The 8986-nt window shown below is 39.8% G+C and overlaps 1 protein-coding gene across 2 annotated transcripts; it reads right to left on the bottom strand.

Annotated features, from left to right (window-relative positions):
* Nucleotides 1–497: 497 nt before the first annotated feature.
* kcnn1b (potassium intermediate/small conductance calcium-activated channel, subfamily N, member 1b) lies at nucleotides 498–7771 on the bottom strand. 2 transcript variants are annotated; one of them, XM_074668236.1, is made up of 10 exons: nucleotides 7056–7771; nucleotides 4769–5904; nucleotides 4214–4651; nucleotides 4027–4122; nucleotides 3528–3946; nucleotides 3293–3434; nucleotides 2362–2472; nucleotides 2057–2184; nucleotides 1862–1931; nucleotides 498–1337 (listed from the first exon to the last, which is right to left on the bottom strand). In XM_074668236.1, exons 2-10 carry the CDS (start codon nucleotides 5882–5884, stop codon nucleotides 1050–1052), a joined length of 2808 nt encoding a protein of 935 aa, XP_074524337.1. In that variant the 5' UTR covers nucleotides 5885–5904; nucleotides 7056–7771; the 3' UTR covers nucleotides 498–1049. The 2 variants fall into 2 exon arrangements, with proteins under 2 accessions (XP_074524337.1, XP_074524338.1); XM_074668237.1 differs by having other exon boundaries at nucleotides 1121–1306; nucleotides 7056–7767.
* Nucleotides 7772–8986: the final 1215 nt, after the last annotated feature.

Genomic DNA, 8986 nt, shown 5'->3' with positions numbered 1-8986 from the left:
ATGTCTGAGGAGACTGTCCTGTCATGTAGTTTTGGAATGAATTTACTTACTCGTATCTATGGTTTTAAATGATTAACCTACATTTGGACTAAGCAATACAACTTAATGGTTTTGAACAAAATATCCTCCGTTAAAGCAGGAGCTCAATTGGAGCATTGAAATTAAAGTATAGCGTCATACCCTGGAAGTAAATCTGGAAAATAAGCAGAAATCTGCGTGTTTAAAGTGCAAATACAGCACTTTTTATTATCAAAAGAATTAACACAACACGCTATTTTGCTTAAATGTCCCTGGTCATTGTAATTTAAGTAGTCCATTCATTCTCTGTAATTATTGCTACTAAAAAACTAATAATTATCCAAAGGCCAACTTTTGTACAATTCGCTTTTGAGTCAGAGAGGAACCACTTAACCCAAAAGCCCTGCCAAGGCAAAAAACAAGAATTCAAAAAACTAAAAAAAATTCCCAAGGTATCTTTTTATGAAGTAAGAGGAAGAATACAGAACAGCAAAAGGACAAGATAACAAGCTTTAAATATTTCATTGTATCACCTGCTTGAGACTCTAATGTATGAATGCTTGAACAGCTCAAGTCAAAGTATTACTGTTGAGTAGGACTAGGCCAGGAACACAAAAAGAATTCATTATATAAGTAATATGTGCTTCTATTGCACAATCCTTTCATTTACAGGGCAACAACTTGAATAATTCACATACCAGGGCTGAACAGGTATAGCAAAGACTGAAAGATGTCATTAAAGACACAATAAGCCATACTTTACAACACATTCACAGTCATGGATCTGAAGAGTAGGATTAATGACAGCTCTAATAGAACCTTAAGCAGAGGAAACGTTCTCCCTGACCGAGGTTCTCCTCCCTCTCATTTGGACAGTTCAGTATGAGACAGTAACTGTATTCCCAGGAGTGATTGTGCGTAACAGTAAGCAAGTGCAGGGCAGCATTAGAAAAACATGTGTGCATGTTGAGAAAATCCTCTCTAGCTCTTAAAAAGAAGTTTGCAGACTAAGAAGACAAATTCTGTGTGGTCTAGGAGCTGTATGGTGTCTCTGGTGTGGCGGATCCAGGACAGAGCTGCCTGGCAGGGACTGAACAGCACTCAGAGCTCAGGGAGGATGACAGGAAGTGGACACGACAGGCCAAGTCGTCCAGGAAATCCTTTTGTAGCTTTGTTATTGCTTGGGAGAGCACGGCGGGCAGCGCCTGCACACTGAGAAGGATGGAGTCGAGTTTGTCTTCCAGAGCTACTATCCTCCTGTCGAGCTCCTCGCTCCGATGCTGCAGCTCTGACACAAGATCATACATCATATTCTGAGTCTAGAAAACAGCAGGGAGGTCAGGACAGACAACTGAGTTTACAAAGTTGAGTCAGGATAAATGTCTGGAGAACACAAATTGTGTAAATGTGGAAAATAAAAGAATAGTGCTCCTTTAATATTTACTCTAAATACATGTATAATTAAACACAACTTATTTCAGGCATTAATTAAAATTGAAATAATATATGAAATGAATTGATATTAATGCATAGAGTTACTCTTACTTATAATTCCTTAATTGCCCCTTGTCAAGATTTTTCTATTTGCCTCATTTCTTCTTTTTAAATGTCTTCTTACATTAATTCGTTTGATCTATTTATTTATACTATTAATATTCATAGAGGCTGAGTGGTGGGCCTGTTTTACATAGTAAGTGCCTTTCAAATTCGTAATGATGGAGTTAAATGTCATGAAATAACATTAGCACAGAGACACTTTTTGCAAATTTGTGATTACATAAACACTGTCTTTGTGTCTGGTTGTCTCTGTTCATCACATGGAAAAGATACTGTTCATACAAACCTTAGCAAGATCAGCAACTGTATTGGCCTGGTCAGTCAGCTTTCTTTGCTCAAGTTTGACTGCTCGCAGTCTGAAATTGAAAAGCAGGGGTCACTTTTGTGCTACTTATGCCAGGCTCAGTCCACATGCATGCTTTTGAGTCTTTAAAGGTAAAACATGAAATCTTTGTGGTTGTGAAAACATATTTATACCCACTGATGAATAGCTTGTAGGAATTTACGCTGGTGGTGACGCACTCTGGCCCGGTCGATCTTTTTGACTAGTTTGGTGTTTTTGTAAATGAGCCACGTTTCCCTCAACACATTGGCTGCAGTGTTTTTTATCTGTTTAAGAAAAATATAAGAATGAAACAGTAGGAAAGTATCACTAATGTTTGTATCAAGTTGCATGCTCATCATTTCATTCTGGGATATTCAAAAAAAATATGAAAAATTAGGTTTTGAATACACTTTTACAGTTTCTGTTCAGAATTAACTTGTGCATGTCTGGGTGTTTTTGACCTTTTTGTAAAGCTGAGTGTCCATCATGAAGTTATGAACATGCTTCTCAGCTCTGGTGAGTTCTGACTTTCTTGCAACCACGGCGACCACTAAGGCTGTACAGCCCGCTCCCTGAGGAGGAGAGCTGTGGTAGGTTACACCATCCCATGCTGTGGTAGAGTACACTGCTTTTATCTACTTATAATGTCAACAAAGTAGTTTTTTATTCTGCTGTCAGAGTAAATCAGTAAAAAAAAACCATCATTATACATCTCTAAATAATATTGTATTTAGGAAGGGAATATAACTTTAAAAAATTATGTCACATGGCCTGACAACAATTGAAAAACTGGAAAACTTAAAGAGGGGATATTGTGCTTTTTCATATTTCAAACATGGATGTAGAGTAACAATACTGGATGTTTATTTACAATGGGCAGATTTTCAAAATGCTACATATTTATGTGTTGTGGACATTCCAGAATATGTTTACAGCTCAAAAATGATCTGTTCTCAAAGGAAGAAGCTCAAGATCTTAACGAGACTCTCTGAAATGATGGGGTCATTACAAAATGATCTCCCAACTGGTTCACGACACTTTAGAGGGGTTGGGCCTCAAACACCATGATTTGCCCTGAGTTCTGCCCCTGTTAGGCCTCCAGAAGGATAGCTAATCAAAGGGAAGGGGGTTTGTGGAGAAGGGATCCTTAAAGAAACAGCAACTAAAACAAAACATTAATACAGGGGCTGAAGTAATCGTTTTATTTGGGCTGTTAATCAGGTTTAGCTACAACAGAGGTACCAGATTGCCAGTATAAAGTATTAAAAAAAAGCACAGTACCCCCTCTTTAAAGCAAATAATTGATGTACTGTTGTTTACTGTAGCAGGTATCTGAGACCTACATTATCTTTAACTTGATCTATGGTAATATTTTGTTTTTAGAAGCCTTACCATGATCCCTGTTAACAGACAAACACCTTTCCCACAGTAGGTGTGTGGGACCATGTCGCCATAGCCAATGGACAGGAAGGTGATGGAGATTAGCCACATTGCACCAAGGAAGGTACTGGTCACTTCCTGAGCATCATGATACCTGTAGAAAAGACAGCACAAATCTTTATTAGACTCATGATACTAACTAATGACTGTTAACTGTAGGGTGACTGAGGAATTCACAAGCTCATACCTCTCACAAACACGTACAGTCCATGCTGCAATGATCCAACAGGTCACACTGAAGACCAGCAGGACTGTGCCAGGGCAGATGGTCATCAGGGTCTTCATGACGAATCGGGTGTCAAAGCTGATCTTGTTGAGGGCACCGATGCTTCGTGAGGAAGCATCCGTGAACAGCTTGCTATGGAGCAGCATAACCCGGCCAATCAGGTAGAGGCGCAGGAACATTGGCACGGAAAGGATAATGTCAACATCAGCATTTGCTACTGATGCCGTGTAGCTGACAGCCAGACGAGCCGTCCAGGTGAACACATACTGGCCTGGGATTGGATGGATGGCGCAGATAAAGAGCTCCAACATAACAAAAAGAATGCGCTCAAGGGTCATAGCTATCCTCCAGTCATCTGCACAATTATCAACCATGAAGAGCTGCAGAAAAAAGAGCAGATACAGTAAAATAAGCTAAAAACCATAGATATCAAAAGGGTTATCATTCTCAGTCCATGTACCTGGATTTCCCTGGCGTGGTACATCACAATGAGTCCAAGAAGAAGAACAGTAGAGAGGCTGATCAGGCCTTTCAGAACGTAAGAATAAATGGAATCCTGGAAATAATGGAGTGAAAAACATGAATCTTGAAGCCTACCATACACCTTCTTCACTTCATAGATAAAATGAACCTGATGTGCAAAGTACCTTGCTGTAAAATTCCCTGGAAAGCTCTGTCTCAATCACCATAACAATGATGCCAAACATTCCACAGACCAAGGCGTAATCACTCAGCTGTTTACGCTTCCCAAAAAGCGCTCTTCTCTGACCTAACCTGTAGCTTATGTCCTTGGTCTTCTTCTGAGGCACATTGCCATCCTCCCTGGTGAGGTTCTCACTGTTAGCCTTGCTTGAATCTTCTCTGATGACTTTAGAGAAAGCGTCCTCTAGAATGGCACTGTGAAGAAGCTGAAGAGGCTGCTGGTGGCTGGAGTGGATTTCTGAAAGACTGGATGTTAAAGTGCCATGGCTGCTAAGCGGGTGAACTGCCACCCCATTGACGATGTCACTGGTTTCAAACGTGTCTGAAGGTGGAGAGGTGTGTTCAGGGGGTGATGATTTTGATCCACTGGGGTGCTTTGTAGTCTGCAAAGGAAAGACAGACTTTTAGCAGCAGGAATGTAAAAAGCCAGCCAAAGGAAGAAAAAGGAAGAAACTGTTCTTCTACAGAAATCACATTCTTTGGAAATTAATTTAATCTACCTGACGTTGTCTTGTGCTCTCCTCCACTAGCTCCTGGTTCTCCAGTGAGCTAAACTGGCTGGCAGAGAAGGACTGCACGCTCTTGTTACCAGGTGTAGTGAACAGCTTCTTCATCCGAGGAGTGCTGGCCAAAGAATCACAAGGAAGGTGTTGGCACTTTAAAACGGAGGGATTTCGGGGAGACTTGTAGGTTTGATCACAGCTTGTTGAGCAATGGGACTCCTGTGTTTGACACTGCTGCACCAACAGTGGTTCTTTACCAAAAATCTCTCTCCAGTTGAGCCCTGCAGTGACAACAGGATGCTGGTGTTGTTTTGGATATGCCCCAGCACACTCAACTGAGTTCAAAGGGATGTTGAATAAATTTGGACGTGCTGTTTGGCTGCTGTCGTTTACTTTGACATGATTGCAAGGCTGCTGCAATGAATCCCTTCGACCTCCTTGGTCACTGCACTGGAGCTTGAAATTATCCTTTGAATGGTTTGATGCAGGTTTTAACAGATCCCTTTGGTTTGTTTGCTGTGGCAAAACCTGGCAAGAGGTCGGGTTTGGGGTGCTTTGAGAGAAAAGTTGGGTTTGTGGTGAGGTTGAAAGGCTTCTCTTGTTTGAAACTCTGGAGAGGCAGTCTTGGATTGTGTCCTGTTTTGGCTGCAGATGAAAAGTGGAAGCCTCTAAGTGTTGATCAGAACAAGAACAACCACATCTGTCATTGTGGTTTGGATTTCCCACACAGGTCCCAGCTCTCTCTGCTGATGTTGAACCACCTCCAACACTGCTAACCTGGCCACAAAGCAGTAGCCAGTCCTGATCGCTCAGCTGTGATAAGGTTAGGTTTCGAGTTTTCAGTGGAGACATCTGAGCAGGAACCCGCATTGGACTGATTCCATTTGACCTCTCATGGGGTGAAGATGAAACACAGCACAAGCTCGACTCCTGCTGGGAGGAGGATGACTCCACAGAAGCACCTGAGTACTGATTGTGCAGCCCTTCTGGGGTTTTTGGTGGAGGAGATGGACCTCCTAAGGTAAAGTGCTCATGGTCCCCGTCATGGAAGACTTCACCTGTTGAGTCAAGGCGTCTTGTGGCATTGGTAGGTTTAACAAGGATCAGCCTCATGGCATCACTGCGTAAGTGAACTAAGATCACACACACACACAAACAGATCAAAATTAGATAATCCAGAAAATATTTGAATGCAAGATTTGACTATTAAACAATGTGATCCGTCAATTACTGGTTTATTTCCTACGACAAATACAGCTCATAAACAGACACAAAAGCTGAAAAGAACCCTCAGATGACCTCTGAGGAATAGAAACATCTGAAAATGGGTAAGAACTTCAAAGACCTTCAACACCAAAACTTTTAGTATGTTTCTTTAAAAGTTAGGTATTTCAGAGAATTTTAGGTCCAGTGATTTCCTTGCCTTTGACAATAGCCTTTTCTCAATGTGAAATTTGATAGTTCAGTTCTTTTTACCTGAGGTTTTATAAGGTATTCCAATGTTCCCAGATATGATGTTTTCCACTAAGCAGATATCTAGTAGCTAAATTACTTGGTGGCGATCCATCCACCATAGTTGATCGCTTAGTTTCTGTACGGATTGACTGGCATCAACTATTGACAAGCACCTCATACAACCCCACGTAAAGGAGTATAAAAAAGAAAAAAAGTGTCCCTTTAAACATAATGTAAAACCTCAAAGTCAGAATTTAGTCTGTTCTCCTGTTAAACATAAACACAGACTATACCCAGAGATCCTTGTAGAAATTAAAAAAACAGTTTGTTTAACCTCACACTGTGTTCAGCTGGTTATGAATGTGAAGCAGGCTGTCAAAATCAGATGTGAACCCCCTTCCCTCCTTCATATCATAACCTACTGCACATGAAAACGCAAGATAATTTTTATAAATCAGCTCTACATATTGTTTAACAATTTTATTGTGGTAAGTCTCACCATCTAAAGTGTCAGAGGATGTGATCATCATCTAATGTTACCAACTATCTTTGTTATTAACAAAATGAAAGACTATCACTTTTTTTGGAACTCTCATCAATAATAAACATTCAACCACACACATAAAATAGTACAGATTTATGCTTTTTCAAATAAAAAAATTAACAGATTTTAGTTTAAAGAAATAATCAACCTGTAAATATATGAATAAACTTTTAGTGTTAACAATGGATCTCAGGTCTGATATTTTGTCTTCTTAATAAAGAAAAACAGTAATAGAATTGTTAAAAAATAACTTTTAAAAAAGAAACGGTTGCTTTTTATTCTTACCTCGTTCTTTTTCTTCAGACTTGAAGAAGCAGGTCACTTATGGGTAATGTTCCTCATTTAAGGGGAAGAGCAGCCTGAGTGGGTTTTGGACAGTGGCTTGCCTCCTCACAACAAACACTTGATAAAGGAGCTTTAGAGACGCTCACCTTTGAAAGTAATGATTAGAATTCAACATGAAGAAAGAAAAGGGCAGCCGCAGCAGCTGGCCGGCTAAAAGGTTTCCATGCAAATGGACCAGGAGTGGGAGGGTGCAGCCACAGGTTAGGATGTGGAAAAAGAATAACCTATAACATCAGACCAGTGTGTTCAGGCAGGACATCACACAGGAGCTCAAAGAAATCCCAATAAAATGGGAGTGTGCTGATTAGGTTGCTAGGAGGGAAGAAAAGCAAGTGGTTGCTTTCAGCGCTAAAAGAGAAATAAAAGGTCGGTTGAACTTGTCATTGAAGCTTTGTTGTTCAAAGGCCTTAATACAGTCTCTTATCTCATCCGCCACAAGAGCTGGGCAGAACAAAGGCGGCCATTTTTAATCTGAAATGGTGGTTGCATGGCCTTCCTAAATGTGTCCTCAGTGAGAGGCCAAATTTAACAAGCGATACCTTATTAATGATTCCATAAAAATAAACAAAACTGAGGCTTAAAAGAAGAGAATAAGAAAGTATCAGTGTCAACATATTTTTCCCTGAAGGCTTATATCTTACATCATAAAAAGACCTTGAAAGGTTCAAATGCTTGCTGTATGCATTTTAGTTCCTGATATCTTTTCTGTGGGGCACAACTAAAACTATGCACAGTGTATTTTGCCTGCAAAACTTTGGTGATAAAAAAAAAGTTTATGTTTCTTTCATGCAGTAATTTTTGAGCAAATTAAGTTTACTAAGAAATGTTTTTCTGCAAATTTCGTAGCATTCAAAGTATTCCTTGGCATGTTGCTGTTGAAGTGTTTTGTTGTGGTAATAATGTCCATAGATATAACTTTTGATATTTCAGGGAAATCTTGTGTCTTGTTTTTCCCATGTTAATCCCATTTAGGCTGTAAACACTCCTATTTTGGCTGCTTTCTGTCTCTCCATCTGGCATCAGACAAAAAGCCTGCAGCCTGCTGCCTCAGCAGCCCAGTATATAAATGTTGCTGCGCTGCAGAAAACCTTTGTGGCAGACTGAAGCTCTGGACACTGTTGCTGGACGTATAAATGAATGCCAAACTATATTCAGAAGCAAGAGGTCTTTCTCCAGCTAATTGAAATCAGAATTAAAAATAAATAAATAAATAAATAATAAAAATAAAGGAGATAAGTAGCAGGGTTTTAATTTAGAACTTAATTTTGCTGTTGGTAGTAAATTGATTTGTGAGTTTTGCAGTGTGTGACCCTGAGCTTGAGCACTGAGATAATCGGACCATGCAGTGATGGTAGGCTAAAACACAAAGGCTCTGTTGGAGAAGATAAGAGTATCCTTTCAGTCAGTTTGAGGTTTAGGGCTGGCTTGGAAAGGGTAAAAGTACAACCTGTTTGTCAGAGCAACAGTGGTTTTTGAGCCCAGTGCATTTTTTGACAAACATTTTCTATTCAACTTAAATATAAGAGAGCATCTATCAGCTTGTACAAGAAGCTGTTATCAACCTGTTTCTTTGTCTCATGAGACAATGATGTCGTAGCATCTTTCATCAGTCTACACAAATATACCAAATGTTATCTGACAGGATATACACACTTACTTCAGCGTTAAGCATTTATACAGTTAAATGAGCAATTTAACATTTAAAACTGGAATTATTACTTAAGCTTCAGGATTTGCCTTTCACGCAGCACTTGAGAAGACACAAAACTGACAGATAGCAGTCAAAGTGATACCATTTCACATTCTGTATTTGCTGAAAAGCAAAGAAAAAGACCAGGAAAAAGTTCAATTTCAGTGCGCAACTGGAAATG

The sequence above is a fragment of the Halichoeres trimaculatus genome, unplaced genomic scaffold (assembly GCF_033239565.1).
Source record: "Halichoeres trimaculatus isolate MK-OKI-2021-1 unplaced genomic scaffold, fHalTri1.1 fHalTri1_scaffold_4, whole genome shotgun sequence".
Taxonomy (NCBI): domain Eukaryota; kingdom Metazoa; phylum Chordata; class Actinopteri; order Labriformes; family Labridae; genus Halichoeres; species Halichoeres trimaculatus.
This window is presented reverse-complemented; position numbering and strand designations above follow the sequence as displayed.

Bases quoted from the DNA above. Each gene is read 5' to 3' on its own strand.
- kcnn1b (XM_074668236.1), bottom strand. From the start codon at position 5,884: ATGAGGCTGATCCTTGTTAAACCTACCAATGCCACAAGACGCCTTGAC. The intron at 4,652-4,768 runs GTAGATTAAATT...TTTCCTTTGCAG, and splicing joins AGAGCACAAGACAACGTCAG to ACTACAAAGCACCCCAGTGG. The intron at 4,123-4,213 runs GTACTTTGCACA...CATTATTTCCAG, and splicing joins CCAGGGAATTTTACAGCAAG to GATTCCATTTATTCTTACGT.